Source organism: Periophthalmus magnuspinnatus, chromosome 17 (assembly GCF_009829125.3).
Source record: "Periophthalmus magnuspinnatus isolate fPerMag1 chromosome 17, fPerMag1.2.pri, whole genome shotgun sequence".
In the NCBI taxonomy this organism is placed as follows: Eukaryota; Metazoa; Chordata; class Actinopteri; order Gobiiformes; family Gobiidae; genus Periophthalmus; species Periophthalmus magnuspinnatus.
In genome coordinates, this window is record NC_047142.1 from 31054001 (window position 1) to 31072477 (window position 18477).

The window sequence follows — 18477 nt, forward strand, 5'->3', positions numbered from 1 at the left end:
AATTTCGTGGAGACAAGCGGAGGATGCGACCTGGCCAAGTTAAGATCAGATCTGTGGAGAGGCGAGACCCCTCACAGCAAGAATGCATGTTTTTCATCTGAAATAATTTCTAAGCAAACAAGATAGAAACACCTACTTAATGCCATACTGTGGAGAATCCCAGACAAAGCAACTGCATCTTCCATGGAGAAAAGCAGACAATGCATCTGCTTCAGAAAAGTTACATAATGCACCTTTAAATTGTTCAATGTAGTTATTGTTAAAATCTCTCCTATAGTTTCAATCGTTTATCACAGACCTATAGAACTATGAGGACCACATATACAGATATATATGATTATTATTATGTACAATCCACTTGTCCTGGCACCAGTTCACTCATTCCACGGGAAAAAGGGAGGTTTCTATGGGGATTTGGCAGTTAATATTATTTTGATCTTATATTTGATGTGCTCTTTATTTTTGGTGAGTAAAAAGCTAAATCTAGAATATTTTTTTTAGGAATGTTAACTTTAGTTTAGACCTTTTTTTAATTAAGAACCATAGACTGTATAAAGAAGTGGACCTCACCCGTAGCTTTCAGCTGCAGCCAAATGAAGCTCATCGAGGCTAACAGTTATAGCGGCTAATCTGCATCCGGGGACCATATTTGGAAATCCGAGCGGGAAACTAAGGAGCCAATCAGGAACGAGGTCTTTGAAGGTACACAACCCCTCCCGCTCGCACCGCTGGTTTGGCAGTTGCTAACGCTAGCGGGAGCGACTTGGGGGTAAGAAGGCACCTGATTGGTGTGTTATTAATGTTCATATCTTGATTTATGAATGAAATAGTGAATAGTAGCCTGACAGCAGCAGTTACAGGGAGAGGGGCGACGGTTTTTCAATAGAAGTAAATTCTAGCGTCCATTCATATATACAGTCTATGTTAAGAACTCGACAATTTTAGTTCAATCTTTTCTTTCATTCCATTCTTTTAAAACTAATTTCACAGTAAAATTATTGCCTTGAAAACTCCACAGAGGTTTAGATCATGCCTTTTTCACATTGTTCCATCCACGTGTCTTCGCTCATAAGTTCTCAGTTAAATCTGATCTTTATATCATTGGCTCGTCTCTTGCTGTTGTTGTACTATCTTTACATTGTTAGCTTGTCTCTTGTTGTTGTGATGGAGGAGGTCACTTCAGGTCAATCCCCTGAGCCTTTTCCTTGGCCTGAAAAAGACAGGAAATAAAATAAAATAAATGAGTTCACGTTTTGTCAAATTCAATCCACATAATTTGACGTAGAAATAAGATCTAGTGTGAGTAAAATAACTGAGCATTTTATAGCATTATCAGCCCCTTACAAGTCCACGAACATTATGAATAACAAATAGACATCGACCAATTTGGGTTTTTCATGTCTGAATTAAATGTGTTACAATTCAAAGCAACCGATTAGCTGATAAACTCTGCTGATATTACACAGGCCGATATGTAGGGCAGAACCACAAGTAACGTAATGAAATTATTGCCACTACCAGATGGGGGAAGAGTAGACCTGTGCCGATAATGGCTATATTGACTTATCGTTCATTATATGAAAGCTGGAACTATAATTTTGGGGGTCAATATTTATCATTGCACTACTAGGATGTTTTTTGTTTTTTTATTGGCAATATGATAAGATTTAAGCCGTGAATCACGAACTTCTAAGACTCATTAGAGATGCAAACTAACAGCTAAAGTGTTGCATCCTGCTGTTTATTTATTGCAGCTCAAGAATTTTTAACACTATTATAGATTTATAATAGTTTTTGTGGTTTAAATCTGCTCTTGGGTTTTCATGTCTGTGGCATCAATTAGTTTCAGTATTACTGTATATCATCTGTATTTACTTCAGCAAAGTATTGTACTTCAATATGTGTTATCGTGACAAGCCCAAGAGCCAGTTTTCCCTGTTGGTTACATTGTTTTTTGCCATGAAATATCCAAAAGGTAAATGCACAAATGCTGAACCTGATTTCTATTAGTGACTACACCCAAGAACTCACGGTGTTACAACAGAGACCTGCAATTGAACAAAATTCATTTTAGCTGCCCCCATCTCTATTAAATATAAAATGTTGTGGTGCCTCACCCTGAGCGATGGCCGTGGTGGTCTCACTGGTCTCACTGGTCGGACTGGTGCTGACACTGGGGCGGGTCTTCTCTCCAGAGGCTCCAGGTCATCGGCTACATCCGGGCATCCCACGTACCCCCCCTGCCTGAAGACTTCACCCAGGTCCCCCTCCAACAGCCCGGGACCCCCCCTGAGTCCCCCCTCCGACTGCCCGGGACCCTTCCTGAGTCCCCCCTCCGACAGCCCGGGACTCCCCTTGTGTCCCAACTCTGTCCCCCCTCCTCTGGCTTGAACTCCCATGTGCTCCAGGTCACTGTCCGAGCTGTTACTGGAGTGGCACAGCACTGTTCCCTCGTGATTATTGTTTGCCTCTTTGCACAGCACTTCCTGGTTCCCGCCCAGATCCATGTCGGGCACTTCCTGGTTGTGGAACATGTGGTTGTCATGGCCGCCGCTCACTACTTCCTGGTTCTCCGCGCTGCTAAAATCAATTAGTACTTGGTTGTTGCTCTGCTCCAAATCTGGCACTTCCTGGTTTGCTGTCATCAGTGTGTCATCAAAGCGCGGATCAGGTAAGGCAGGGCTGCACGGTTCTAGCACTTCCTGATTTTCATACTCGACTACTTGCTCGTTGGTGAAGAAGACATCCAAAACCTCTTGATTTTCTGGTGCAAAATCCACCAGCAGTTCTTGGTTCACCTCCTCTACTGTATCTGTTCCATCTTTCACATTGTTCATGCTCACTGGTTCAAGCACTTCCTGGTTCTCGTAATCCACCAATAGCTCATCTTCAAACACCGATGGTTCTACTACTTCCTGGTTGCTAAAATTCAAATCTACCTGCTCCTTATTCTCAAAGTTAACGTGACTCTCCTCGTTAGCTGGACTTGCTGTGAAATCGATGACTTCCTGGTTTATCTCCTCGGGGCTGAGTTTGAAACCGTAGGGGTCGCAGGCGTGGGAGGCAAAGGGATCGAAGGTCGGGGGTGACGCGAGCGGCTCGGGGTCGTAGGCTAAGTCCGGTTCGGAGGTGCTGGGGCTGGGAGCTTCGTCAGGGTCCAGCAGGGTGTGGCTGGAGTGCTCCGGGGACAGTTTAAAACCGTAGGGGTCATAGGAGGACTGTAGACTGGACGGTTCGTAGTTCATGTCAAAGCTGAGTTCTTTGAGTTCCGATTGCTGGAAGAATTCTTGGGAGTCCTTGGCTGGAGTCACGGGGCTGTGGGGGTCCGACTTAAGCCCGACCTCGGAACTGGTTCTTTGGGGTTGGGAGGTGATCGGTGCCGGGGCTGTAGTGGTGGTCCCTGGAAAATAAAAGTTAGATTAAAAGAAGGGCATTGGCCTGTCATGATAATTATAGTGAAACTGATACTGAAAACTGCTTTATGCCTGTGATGGTATAAAAATAAAGCAGGACAATCCCAGGAAACTATTTTTTACACATTTATTCAACCTTCTACAGCTCAAATCTTATCGTATTACAAACAAAATAACAAAATTCTCTCCACTAACGTATTTATTGAATGATAAGTTGATATAGTAATTATTATGAAAGGCCTAGTGGGCCATAATGTGCTTTCTGATCTTTTTAAACCAATATCGATCACTAGAGTGTGTTGCATATTTAGAAATCTCAGGAACATGATCTGACTTGTTGACACCTGCTTTTAGTTGCATTAATGCAGTAAAAAAGCTGGTTGTAGAGAAGAGCAATGTGACCTAAAATTTGAATCATGAAATTTGCTATAACAAAATTAATGACAATAGAAAGACTGCTCAACAGCGGCTTTTTTAAATATGTGTGCAGAAATGTATCGTGCCTTGAGTTGGATTAATCCTGCCCTGAAGGAGGAGATTAGCCTGAATCTTGATGAATGGCTTGAAAATGGCAGATATAAATGAAACGTTCTTTTACCCAGTGTGTCCTCTCCGACTCCAGTCACCGAGCCCAGGCTGAGCTCCTCGATGTCGGACGGAGGAGAGATATTCCCCAGATCCAGCTCGTATCCGTTTGGGTCGGACTCTCCGGAGTACTGGCCCTGAGACCTCCAGCCTCGGATCGGGACTGGACCCAACTCCTCGGAAGAGCTTTGGATGGGTCTGAACCCGGCCTGGTCCTCCTCGGTCTGACCTGAGGGGGGCGCCATCACAAATATTAGTGTTACAGAGTGTTACACCATGAATCCAACTAATTCTTCAACTATTTGTGCGTTTCAAGCTGTGACAAAGCCCCTCTGTCACCGTAGCACTTCAGTGACTTTTTTCAAAATATTATATCTTTTGAATGAGGAGAGGTGCTCATTAAAAGCATCTAATCAAAAAGGACTTGTTTTCCTGAAACTCGTGAATAGCAACGGACATGGGACATAACTGCCACTGAAAATCAAAGAGCCATCAAATTTAAGATTACGTCCCATCATAAAATGTTTAAATGTCAAATAATAGTGAAGATCAAAATCATAAAAAAATATATTTTCTAATCATCATGGGGAAATTTGTCCTCTACATTTGACCCATCCTTCAGTGCCACTGGAGTAACTTGTCAGGAGCAGGGCCCCACATCATGAGCTAGTCTTGGTCAGGTCAACCTTAGCTGGAGAATTTGACCTGTTGTGCACGTTTTAGGGTGATGGGGTAGTCACTGTTCAGTAGTAACACCCCTCTTGTGAGATGAGAGTGCTAGAAACTCAGCGACAGTACACCAAATATATTTATTCATAGGCTTTAAAAATAACTCTAAAATACTGTAAATATTGCATTCTTGGATCAAATGTTTTTAATCTCTATATCTCAAAATGCCATTATAGTGACTGGGATTGGAACTGAACTACAGGAACAATACATTTGACCTCTTCTTATCTTGGATCAGACATTTGCTAAAAAAAATGGATTGATTGATATTGATTAATCACAGCTGAAAAATAATCCCTTTATTTAAAGTGGGACTAAACACCTAAACCACAACCACATTTCAAACAGAGCGGCTAAACTGGACAGTACCTGGAGGACTAAAGGGGAGAGTGAGGGGGGAGGAGGGTCTGGAGGATGTCACCAACTACGAAAAACTGCAGTGGCCACTGGAGGCAGCACATATTTCCATTTTTTTTTACCAGAATAAAGTTGCCCCCTCACCTGCCATCTCTAGGTCCTCTCTGCTGTAGCTGATCTCGATGTCGCTGTCTTCATCGGGAAATTCAGACTCGAAACACTGGGTCCCGGTGGAGGCCTTGTTCTCTGCACAGGACAGGCTTCGGTCCGCCTCCTCCGCCCCATGGTCCGGTCCCAGGTCCAGACCAGGATCTGGACCCGAATCCAGACCTGGCTCCTGCCCCAGGACCACATGATGAGAACTCTCAGGAAATAATACGTCAGCACCAAACGGGTCACTGCCTTTGAAGGGGTCTGAAGTGAAACCATCTGTAAACAAGAGAAATGCATGTGTGTTAGATGCAATCCCATTCTCCCATATCCCTTTGTGTCAGATGCACTGTGGCTCTGCTCCTCTGGCTCTGCTCCTCTGGCTCTGCTCCTCTGGCTCTGCTCCTCTGGCTCTGCTCCTCTGGCTCTGCTCCTCTGGCTCTGCTCCTCTGGCTCTGCTCCTCTGGATCTGCTCCTCTGGCTCTGCTCCTCTGGCTCTGCTCCTCTGGCTCTGCTCCTCTGGTTATTTCCAGTGTAATTAAAGTCCCTTGTTTCAGCTTCTTTCAGATCAATAACTCAATACCTCGTCCTCTCAGAGAAGCACAGACTGGAGCCTTCCCTCTGTTCAGTCTCAAACCACTGCAGCGTCTGGGTCGATGTTAACACCTCCTCTGTCTGTGAGATGAATGGTCTCTGGAGAGCACTAGTAGTGTGGATCTTTACTGAGCAACTCTGTATCATCTATAAACTACACCTTTAAACTACTGCTGTAAACTCCATCTATAAACATTGATGGAGGAGAGATAGGTACTCATTCATACACAGCCTGTATGAAGTGCTTTACCCATGAACACAGTGGGATTCAGGAGTGGGATTCGAATTCTTTTAAGTAGCTCATGTAAAAGAACGTAGTTTTCTCACCAGAGGAGTCTGTTTTGGGAAATAGGTCTTCATTGAAGAGGTCATCTGCAAATATCAAATAAAAAAGATTTAAGTCTACAAAAAAATAAATGCATTTTTAAGATTTCCAAGTCTATAAAAAAAAAGTTCCATATGTAACTACAGTTCTATGAATCCTGGATTAACACCAGAGGCGGTGTTAGAGGGATCATAAGTACGAGTAAAAGAAAAGTACAAGTATAAATGATTATAAAGATATAATACCTAAATCAGACACAAATGCAAGAGCTTTAGCAGATACTCACGGCCTCCCTGACAGTGGGCAAAGGGGTCGGCCTGGTAGAAGTCCAACCCGCTCACGGTGCCCTGTATCTGGGGCTTCTCCACCTCAGGCTCTTCCAGAGAGTCCTCCATGTCCGAGCGGTCCATCTGTGATACAAAACAAAGGGTTTATATTTCTGAGCATGTTTGTTTGTTCATAAAAATCTTTTACTTAAACAGGTCAAACCTTTGGAGAGCTGGAGCCGCTGTCGTCCACCTCCTCTCTGGTGTCAGCCAGGTTATGGCAGAAGGCTGGGTCATTTGCCCCCTTTTGGAAAAGAAGAAAATAAGATTTAGTATAAGAGATTTTATTAAAGGGACAGTATGTAGTATGGCATGTAACCCATATGATTCCATGCAAACAGAAAATGTAAAATATACTTCAATATTCTCCATAAAGATAGGTAAGTTTTATGCCAGACTCAACAACATTTCCATGAAAACAAGCACAAGAAGGCCCTGTTCCAGGCCAAATAGAGTCTTGGGGAGATGCAAGCCCGCTCAGAGGAAGGACACAACTTTTTCTACTTTATTCAGTGTAATGAAAAGTGTAGTAGTTTCATTAATGGGATGCATGCTGATTGTGTTGTGATAGCTCTCTGAACGGGGAATGACTTAGCGTAGAGAGCAAGGGGAGACTCAGAGCGTCAAAAACAAAAGTGCAACTTATAAAACGTGTTAATATGTTGATTTCAGTGAATAAAGCATTTTCAAAACAACAGAAGGAAACATTGTGATGTGTTAGCAATTAATATCCCATAGAAGTAAAACACCCCCTCTTTAAGTTTTTCAGAGTCAACATTTTGTCAAAGAGTGAAAGCATTACCAGCTAGACAGTGCTTTTGAAAACTTATTTTAGCCCTAATTTTAGGCTTTTTGAAGGATTAGATCAGAAAGCATGGTGTAAATGATCAGGCTAAAGTGAGCTGCTCTCAGGGGCCACATAAAAGCTGACGTCTGCTGCTAAATTATAAAACAGTGCAGTGTAAATGTATTCACTAAAGAGGTATTGATTCTGGACTAATGCAAAACACTGCTTCAAATAGTCTCACAGGGAGGAGGGAGGGCATCTGACACACAGGGACAGAGGAGCATGGGAGTGCATTTGACATAGGGGTTTAGGAGGATAGAAGACAGGACTGAAACAGGGCTAAACCAGGTCCAAACCAGGTCCAAACCAGGTCCAAACCAGGTCCAAACCAGGTCCAAACCAGGTCCAAACCAGGTCCAAACCAGGTCCAAACCGGTATGGGATGGCATCTGACACACAGAGATGTAGGAGGACAATACAAGGACTAAATGTGAAAGGACTAATCAAGTACAAAATCAGGACAAAACCAGGTCTGAACCAGGGTTAAACTAGGACTAAACCTGGACTGAACCAGAACTGAAGCAGGACTAAACCAGGATGGGAGGGCATCTGACACACAAGGATACAGGAGGATGGGAGGGAATCTGACACAGTACCATGATGAGGTCGGCGTAGGCGGGCAGGCTCTGGCTCCGACCCCAGGGTCGCACAGGGATTGGCTCGTCCTCTGTGGTGTCACCCGGAGATGAAGAACCCTCCATCTGAGACTGAGGAGTGACCGCAGAGCCAGAGAGGGAGCACAGGGTGTTCTCCTCCTGAAACAGAGAGGAACCAGGTCTGAACCAGGACTAGACCAGGACTAGACCAGGACTAGACCGAGGTTAAACCAGGACTGAAACAGGACTAAATCAGGACTAAACCAGAAGTTAACCAGGACTGAACCAGGACTTACATTACATACCAGTGTGCAGTGAGATGGAAGTGTCCAAGACAAATCTTTGTCCCAGTTGGGATTGTCAATAGTTTCTTATCTTAATCCAGGACTGGTTGTTTCCTTGTGTAATGACATGAATTTACAAACTCCAGAAAATCTATCCTCAAGCTTTGAATGCGCTTGCCAGGAATGACCAATGGCAGGGCAGCAGGGGGAGGGCTTTACAGCAAAGCAAACCAAACATGGCCACTGCCCCTCATCTTTCCAAATTTAGGCCTGGTTCAGGCCTAAACAAGGACTGAACCAGGACTGAACCAGAACTACACCGTTTCTTACTCTGGTCTAACCCAGGACTACACCAGGTCTTTGGACCAGGTCTACACTGGGACTAAACCAGAAATAAACCAGGTCTAAACCCTATGGTGCAGGATTTCTCTTCTCTTGGCTTCACCTCCTCTCATGAGACTGGTCTAAACCAGGACTGAACAAGGTCTACCTAGGACTAAACCAAGTCTAAACCAGATCTAAACCAGGTCTAAACCAGGCCTAAAGGTCCTGTGATACCTGCAGGATCTCCTCGTAGGACTGGCGTATAGAGTCTTGCAGGGGCATGTCTCTCTCCCCAGCCTCCTGGACTTTTCTTTTGGCTTGCTTCACCTCCTCGCGGAGCTTGCGGAGCCTCCATCGTGCTCGGGCCAGCTCCTTCTCATACTCCTCCACCTGGCTCTCCTTTACCGCCTCCTCCGCCTGCAGCGATAGGATCTGAAATACAAACACAAACACAGTTTTGATGTCAGTGAAAAAGTAACCCACTAAAGGCTTTTAGATATGAGCTGAACAACTCTTAAAAAGGGGATATTATGCAAAAACATTTTTTTGAGCTTTCTACCATGATAGAACGTTCCCTCATCAAAAAACATGCCTGAAGAGGTTTTAGATGTCACCCATGCATGTTTGAGCAATCTAGTGATCTCTCCCAGGCTTATGGTTAGCTGTAAGATTCTGTCCAATGCTCAGCCCACAAGTCTATGTCACCCCTGCTCCCACATGACAAATCTCTTCTCTTACCTGCTGAGTCTATCTGCTGGCTCTTCCCTGTTGGCTCTCACCTGCTGGCTTTCACTTGTTGGCTCTCACTTGTTGGCTCTTACCTGCTGGCTCTCCTCGTAGCAGAGTTGTCTCGTTGCCTTGATCTGTTGGATGAGTTTTTCTTTATGTTTTTCGAGCTTCTCCAGAGTCTCCTCCAGCTCCTGTCTGTCTGACTGCTGCTCTTTCAGCTCCAGGTTCTCCACGGCAACCGCGGTCTCCAGCTCCTGTGGAACAAACGCACACACGTTAGGCTACAGTTTCATTTAAAGGTGCACTGCATGGAGATGTCACTGCATTGCCAAAAATGTTCCACAGTGACATGGCATTAAACCTATCCTTCTCCATGGTAGGGGTTGTCAGAAAATCCACGCTCTGATACTAATCGATACTGAAGATAAGATCATATAAATAAGACAGATTTGGACCTTTCCTGAATAGTTTTAGATCTATATTAGAACTAGTATAAGACCAAATAAATTTACAATTATTTTGTGTTGAATTGAGTATTGAATCTTTTCCTTTTATTGCCATGACTACAGTACTAGAAGGAGATAAGCAGGTGGCACTATAATAGGTAGTTTTCCAAAAATATTTTAAAGAGGGGCATTTTACTTGGGGTATTAACTGCTAACACATAACATATCTTGATCATTCATTGTTTGAAAATGCTATATACTCCAAAAACAACTTATTAACATAGATTCACTTTAGTTTTTGATGCTGAGTCCCCCCTCCCTTTGCTCTTCTCCAGTTCAGTCCAGTGCATCCCACTAATGAAACTACTGCACATCGCATCAGGTTTGTGAAGTTGTAGTGTATTGTTCTGTATCATGCTTTTATATATTTATGGAGAATTGCCGTGTGGGAGGAGGGAAATGAATGCTAAATAGACCTTACACCAGAAACGTTCCGCAGTGCGCCTTTAGCAGGCCAGGGGCAGTTTGAGGTTAGAGTATGACATTGTTAACTGTCATGGAGAGGGAACATGCAACAAGCCATGCACAGATATCAAAAAGAAATGAAGTCTCCAGCCTCAGATGTAACTCCTGTCTGTCACCGGTAACCCATCAAACCCTGCTTCCTGTGTTTAAAGTAGATTTCTCATAAATACTCTCTCTCCCCTCCTCCACCACAGCAGAAAAACTGTAAGCCTCCTCAGGGAACTGTGGACTAATAATTGGGACTACAAAAGGACTAAACCAAGGCAACACCAGGACTAAATCTGAACAACACCAGGACTGGATCAGGACTAAACCAGGACGACACAAAGACTACACCAGGACTAAACCAGGACTACATCAGGAATAAATGAGGACTAAACCAGGACCAAACCCAAACCACATCAGAACTAGATCAGGACTAAACCAGGATGACACTAGGATGACACCAGGACTAGACTAGGACGACACCAGAACCAGACCAGAGCTAGAAAGGGACTACACCAAGTCAAATAAATGACTTTGACATTCTTTCACTTTGGGTACGTAAAGTAACGTATAGTTCTTTGAGTAGACTGAATTAATCTAGTCTTCAATGACAGATTTACCAAAAATCAATAAGTGAGTTAATAAAAGGAGATATAAGAAACTTTAGCTGATGGATTGAGTTGAAGCCAGTTCTTTGTTACTGCAGTGGAGAGATGAAAAGGGCATTCAAAAATAGACCAGAGTCTGAGTCTGACCCATCTCACGTCTGAGCCAAATTTAGACTCATCCTTCGTCTGAACAAAGTGATTTTTTCTTCAATGAATAGCTGCTCAAATTTATATTGAAAGTTAAATATAGTCTAAGATAATTAATAACGATAGTGCTAGTGATATTTTGAGGCTGCTGTCAACATTTCATGGGGATGTGACGCTAACTTTAGGCTCTACTCTGTCTGAAGCTCTGTTACTCAAGTTAGGTTTAATTCTGAGCTTTGTTTTAACATAATCTGACCATAGAGAATTGAAGCTGGAACTATAACAGGTGATCTGATTTTGTGCTGTTAAACAAGTCCCTCTCACATTAGCATTACAGTCACAAGCTAGCTAGGATTAGCCGTCAGTCACTTTCACTTTTTGTTGAAAAGCTAAGTTTGAAAGACCATGGATGCTTGTTTTGATCACAAGCTCCTGAAAATGTGTTGTCTAAGTCACTTTTGTATTTTTTCAGACTATTTTAGTGCATTTGATCGTGTTTGCTAATGCATAACAAGGGATGATGGGAAATTGACACATTCCATTTATAGTCATGTCATGTGATTTTTGCCTAGAGTGATTCTGCTTCCCTGTCAGTCATCCACAATATAAATCCTTGTGTCAGATGCCCTCCGATCCTCCTGTATTCCTGTATGTCAGATGCCCTCCCATGCTCCCGTATCCTTGTGAGTCAGATGCCCTCCCATGCTCCTGTATCCTTGTGAGTCAGATGCCCTCCCATGCTCCTGTATCCTTGTGAGTCAGATGCCCTCCCACGCTCCTGTATCCTTGTGAGTCAGATGCCCTCTGATCCTCCTGTATTCCTGTATGTCAGATGCCCTCCCATGCTCCTGTAACCTTGTGAGTCAGATGCCCTCCCACGCTCCTGTATCCTTGTGAGTCAGATGCCCTCCCAGTCAGATGCCCTCCCATGCTCCTGTATCCTTGTGAGTCAGATGCCCTCCCACGCTCCTGTATCCTTGTGAGTCAGATGCCCTCCCACGCTCCTGTATCCTTGTGTGTCAGATGCCCTCCCATCCGCTCATGTCCCTGTAGATTTAGACTGAGATGGACGCTGGTCAAATGTCTCTAGTTAATCTGTAGATGTTGTGGTGTGTCAGGTGTCCTCCCAGATGTTGTGGTGTGTTTTGGTAAATACAGTGGGAGAATGGACCATGTCACTACTAAAATTGATCAGGGAAACACTTGGGAACACTTTGACTTTTGGAGATTTGTGTTGAAAATACCAGAGAATGATACAAAATACTGACTCTGATCCATCTGAGAGGGGCACACCACAATCTGTCTGAGAACAATCCAAAGGATGAGAGGAAATGAAGTCCAGAGATCTTCCTGAGTGATAAGCTGCACGCAAGCCTTTTACTGTAGCCATAAAATGTCCTACATCACCGCAAAGGATCATGGGAGATGTAGTTCAGAGATGGCCCTGCATGATGAGCTGCAATGCACATACAGGAGGAGACTACAGATCTATATGTAATTACATGCCACACTGCAAAATATCATAGCAGAGAATCATGGGAAATGGAGTTCAGAGGTTGCACCAATGATAATGTAATATAAACTGACACCATTTCTCACTATCGTTGCACAAAATATATAAGAATACAGTATACAATATTCATTAAAGGTCCTATATTACACAAAATTGACTCTTGTGAGCTTTAAGCCATGTTATAATGTTGTTCCCTCCTCAAAAACATACCTGGAGTTGTGTTTTGTTTCATTCACACATGTTTGAGTAATCCTGATCCTGTCTTCATCTCCAAATCTCAAAATGCTAGGATCCACCTTGTGATGTCGTATAGAGGTACTTTTCATGTTAACGGCTCCTTTTACTTTTATTTCATTGGAGATTTGGAATTCCAGGGCTGGAATCATTCAAATGATTCTAGTGAAGATATATGGAGCTTAAAAACACAATGGAGCACTTCCTGTATTACCACATGACATGACAAGGTGAGTGTGAGTGTTTTCTGCCTAAATATGCAGGGTTTGTGTGTTAAACATGTGTGAATGAAACAACACAAACTCCAGGTCTGTTTGTGATGAGGAAACAACATTAGAACAGAGAGAAATAGGGGCCCTGGGCCCTGTAACTAAGCTTTGTATTATTATCTCCTAGGTCATGTTCGAACCCTCCTTACTGTTAGCTCTAAGACACAATGCTCCACCGACAAGCCTACATCACCCATGCTCCAACACGACAATTCTCCATAAATATACAAACGCAAGATACAAAACACTACAACTTCACAAACCTGATGCAATGTGCTGTAGTTTCATTAGCAGGATGCACAATGATTGTGCTGTGATAGCGCTCTGAACGGAGTGTGACTTAGCATGGAGATCAAGGGGAAGGAGACTCAAAGCATCAAAAACAAAAGGTTTTTTTTGGGCAAATACAGCATTTTTAAAACAATAAAATGTAACATGATCTAAATATGTTATGTGTTAGCAGTTAATATCCCATCAATACCTCCTCTTTAATAACAATAAGTAAATGCATGAAATCTCCTTTGTTTCACATTTTACTTAAAAATCTGTAAAATGGAGAACTTTATGTTGTTGCGGTAGTAGTACTGATTATGGCAATATTGAGATACTTTTAAACTTTTCTATCAATATTGTTACGATTTACTGTGCAGCCTTTTCACACGCAAATAGAGCATGCATGGAACTCTTTAAGAAAAGGATGATGGGAAATACAGTTGAGAGATGGCCCCACAATGGTGCAAACAAGCAACATGCAACTATAGGACTGTGCAATTAATCAAATCGAGGTCCAATCGTTTGAAATGGTCAGTGATGAGCTTGGGTGTTTTTAATGGAGAGGTTTACAGCCAATCCTCTGTCAGTGAAACATGTGGAGCAGATGGAAGACTTTGGGGGAGGAAAACTGCACGAGCACCATTTAATGTCCATGCCACAGTGCTTTCACACATGACTGGAGCACGCAGGCATTTATCACACTGCAAAGGATGATGGGAAATGTAGTATCCCCCTTCCCTCACACATACACACAAGTCTACGCATCTGCCTCCCCCTCTTCTCCTCTGTCTCCCCCTTTCTTTGAATTTCCAAGCTTTGTGAGGGCATTACATGGACTTGCATTCATGATCTTAACCTTAACTATAGTCTATAGTATTAACTTAACCCTAAACTATAACCTAAATCCAAACCCTAACTTAACCCTAACCTTAACTTAACCCTAACCTAAACCCTAACTTAAACCATAACCTTAACCTAAACCCTAACCTTAACTTAAACCATAACCTTAACTTAACCTTAACCTAAACCCTTAACTTAACCCCTAACTTAAGCCATAACTTTAACTTAACCTTAACCTAAACTTAAACCCTAACCTTAACTTAATCCTAACCTAACCCCAATCTTAACCCAAACCTTGACCTTTAACCTTTTTGTGTGTGTATAGATTTTAGTCCCCACAATGTCAACAATACTCGCCAATTAGGCCTGCACAATTTGGGGAAAATAACATCTATATTTGCAATTTTTCAGATTAGATTTGTGATTTATGTTTCAATAATTGACATAAAGAAATAAGATTGTTAAGACTTACATTCTGAACATGTGTGTGCAGATCTAAAGTACAGGGTTAGCAGTTTTCATACAGAATAAGACAGGAGGGTTTGTCGTTTGTGGAGCATGTCATGGCACCTTTGCAATTTGCTAATTGTGTACATTTAAATTTTGATTTCGATTTGATTGCGTTTAATCTTGCAGCGTCACCAATGCTAAGGCCCTCTCTCCCCCCTTTATTCACACATACATCGAACCGCCCCCTCTCCCTCCATCTATCCTTTATTTCTTTCATGCAGATGTGCTCTCTCCCGCTCTCTCCTCTCTCCCCCTTTTCTCCCTCCTTTATTCGCACATAGGACCTTTCTCTCCCTTTCTCTCCTACTCTCCCCCCTCTCTCTCTCACACACACACACACACGCACACACTAGGGCCAGATGATGCGGTCTTCTTTCTCTGATCTCCCCCTCTCTCCCCCTCACACATAGGCCATCCCCTCTCTCTTTCCCTCTCTTATCCCCCCTTTATTCACACACACATAGGTAGGTGAATCGCATCATCTGCCCCTGGTGTGTGCTACTGCATGTGTGTGTGTGTGTTTGAAGGGGGGAGAGAGGGAGAGAAAGTCTCTCCCTTTCTCCCCCCTTCAAACACACACGCACACGCACAAACAGTAGCACACATTAGGGGCAGATGATGTAGTCTTCTTACTCTGAACTCCCCCCTCTCTCCCCCCCTCACACATAGGTGCATGCATAGGCCTTGTTTCTCCCTCTCTCCCCTTCTCTCCCCCTCTTTTGCCCCCTTTCATATACTGGTACATGCATAAGCTCTGCCTCACCCCCTCTCTCTCCCCCCTTCACACACACACGCACATGCAGTAGCACACACTAGGAGCAGATGATGCAGTCTTGTTACGTTGGTCTCCCCCCTCTCCCCCCTCCCACATAGGCACATGCATAGGCCCCGTCTCCCTCTCTCTCTCCCCTTCATTCACACACACGCGCACACACACGCACAAACAGAAGCACACACTAGGGCCAGATGATGCGGTCTTCTCACTCTGATCTCTTCCCCCCTCACACATAGGTACATGCATAGGCCCCGTTGCTCCCCTCTCCCCCTCTTTCCCCTCTTTTTCATACACTGTTACATTCATAAGGTCCATGCAGATTCTCTCTTTCTCCCCTCTCTGTCCATCTCCTCCTCTTTCTTCCCCCTCACACATAGGTACATGCATAGGCCCTATCTCTCCCCCTCTCCGCTCTCTCGCTCTTTCATTCACACACACATGCACAAACAGTAGCGCGCACACCAGGGGCAGATGATGCGGTCTTCTTACTCTGATCTCCCCCCTCTCCCCCGTTACACATAGGTACATGCATAGGCCCCGTCTCCCTTTCTCTCACCCCTTCATTCTCTCACACACACACACACATGCACAAACATAGGCACACACCAGAGGCAGGTGCTGCGGTCTTCTTACTCTGATCTCTGCTGTCTTGCTGACCACCCTCTCGTCCATCTCCAGCGCGTTCTCGTCCTTGTCCCTGGGTGAGGAAGACCAGCAGAGCAGACACGAGTGTTTGAGAAGCGAGGCCAGGGAAGCGTGCTCCTTACCCCCATGGTCACCTCCACCGTGCCCCCCTTTCTCATGCACCACCGCGGGCTCCTCCATGGCTCCTGTCGACGGCTTTCTCTGCCCTGATGGTGCTACACTGCAGAGGGGGGAGGGGCTAAGGCAGGGCACACCGGCCAATCGGAGCCGGAGGAGGCGGTGATGCAGGGGATGAGTCAGTCCGGAGGGGCACACTGTAAAAACTGAGCGTCTCTACAACAGTTAGTTAAAAGGACTGAATCCAGAAACATTTTTTTTTACTATTGCTGGTTTCAGATGACATCACAGCATTCTATAGGCCAATCATATTTAGTACGGATGTTGTACTACAGTGAGTTCTCAGGTATAATGGGTCTTGGGTCTAATTCTTGGTTTTAAAATACTGAATACCCAAAGTAAAATGTATTTTGTGAGATATTCTGGTGGTGGTCCAATCAGAGTACTGTGTTCTGAATACTTTCACATTGAGTTGCATTGGAATGATTAAGAGTAAAGTCTAGGGATGGGGTACTCAACATTAATATTGTTTATCGTGATAAAAAGGGTTGACAATAATGGTTTGTGGGACATTTGGTAACACTTTAAAATACGGTCCGGGACTTACCAGTACTTACGGTGGTAGTTAGTAGATACTTGACTGGTAGTTACGGTGGTACTTACAGTGGTAGTTTGTGGTACTTACAGTGGTACCTATAGTGGTACTTACAGTGGTACTTACAGTGGTACTTACAGTGGTACTTACAGTGGTACTTACAGTGGTACTTACAGTGGTAGTTTGTGGTACTTACAGCGGTACTTATAGTGGTACTTACAGTGGTACTTACAGTGGTACTTATAGTGGTACCAGAAGTGATACTTAGACTAATAACTACTGGTACTAGTACTGGTACTTACTGCAAAATCATATGAATTGAATGGTAATAAAGAATATGGTGTTATTAGGCATATGAATCTTTGATTTCATTATACGTTCATAGAAAATACACAAGACAAAACACTGTGAAAACACAAACACTTTATTATGACAAATTTCACATTAATACGACAATCAGATTTAAAAGAAATTTCCAATAATGACAATAACAAATAAATGACACGTTTTAAATGAACATGACAGTGATACATACTGTAAAATATCAATACTTTAACTGCTATTTTAAAGCGAGACATTATGGTACTTGCACTATTAATTACTGGTACTTACTGTAGTTTATACTGGTAATTACTAGTACTTTCCGTGGTACTTACTGCTGTATGTTCTGGTAATTACCATAGTAACTATTATGGTAATTACCAGTACATACAGCAGTAAGTACCACGGAAAGTACTAGTAATTACCAGTATAAATAGTATTACTAGTACTTTCCGTGGTACTTACTGCTGTATGTACTGGTAATTACCATAGTAACTATTATGGTAATTACCAGTACATACAGCAGTAAGTACCACGGAAAGTACTAGTAATTACCAGTATAAACTACAGTAAGTACCAGTAATTAATAGTGCAAGTACCATAATGTCTCGCTTTAAAATAGCAGTTAAAGTATTGATATTTTACAGTATGTATCACTGTCATGTTCATTTAAAACGTGTCATTTATTTGTTATTGTCATTATTGGAAATTTCTTTTAAATCTGATTGTCGTATTAATGTGAAATTTGTCATAATAAAGTGTTTGTGTTTTCACAGTGTTTTGTCTTGTGTATTTTCTATGAACGTATAATGAAATCAAAGATTCATATGCCTAATAACACCATATTCTTTAATACCATTCACTTCATATGATTTTGCAGTAAGTACCAGTACTAGTACCAGTAGTTATTAGTCTAAGTATCACTTCTGGTACCACTATAAGTACCACTGTAAGTACCACTGTAAGTACCACTATAAGTACCGCTGTAAGTACCACAAACTACCACTGTAAGTACCACTGTAAGTACCACTGTAAGTACCACTATAAGTACCACTGTAAGTACCACTATAAGTACCACTGTAAGTACCACAAACTACCACTGTAAGTACCACCGTAACTACCAGTCAAGTATCTACTAACTACCACCGTAAGTCCCGGACCGTATTTTAAAGTGTTACCGGACATTTTATATAATCGTGAGGCTCGCCAACAAAGTAAATCTCCATTACGTCACCAGAATGTGCAGAATAAAGCTACATCAGTGTTGTTTCCACTTATAACAAAGAACAAATCTATAACAGCTTTTTAAATATGGAACCTATTCATAAGATTAATATTATAATTAGTGATATCCAGAACATTTTTAAACTGTCTGTGTTTTTAATCGTTACTTATATAATCAAATTTCAATATCG

At 42.9% G+C, this 18477-nt stretch overlaps 1 protein-coding gene across 1 annotated transcript; it reads right to left on the minus strand.

Moving 5' to 3' along the window:
* Positions 1–2409: 2409 nt before the first annotated feature.
* LOC117384849 (uncharacterized) lies at positions 2410–16209 on the minus strand. Its single transcript, XM_055228270.1, has 11 exons — positions 16018–16209; positions 9352–9513; positions 8765–8962; positions 7923–8081; positions 6643–6723; positions 6440–6563; positions 6156–6200; positions 5229–5513; positions 4012–4227; positions 2469–3400; positions 2410–2421 (listed from the first exon to the last, which is right to left on the minus strand). Exons 1-11 carry the CDS (start codon positions 16207–16209, stop codon positions 2410–2412), a joined length of 2406 nt encoding a protein of 801 aa, XP_055084245.1.
* Positions 16210–18477: the final 2268 nt, after the last annotated feature.

Excerpts from the sequence above, each read along its gene's own strand:
- LOC117384849 (XM_055228270.1), bottom strand. The coding sequence starts at position 16,209 with ATGGAGGAGCCCGCGGTGGTGCATGAGAAAGGGGGGCACGGTGGAGGT. Across the intron at positions 8,963-9,351 it reads GCTACGAGGAGAGCCAGCAG|ATCCTATCGCTGCAGGCGGA; the intron begins GTAAGAGCCAAC and ends TTTGTATTTCAG. Across the intron at positions 5,514-6,155 it reads TCCCAAAACAGACTCCTCTG|ATGGTTTCACTTCAGACCCC; the intron begins GTGAGAAAACTA and ends TCTTGTTTACAG.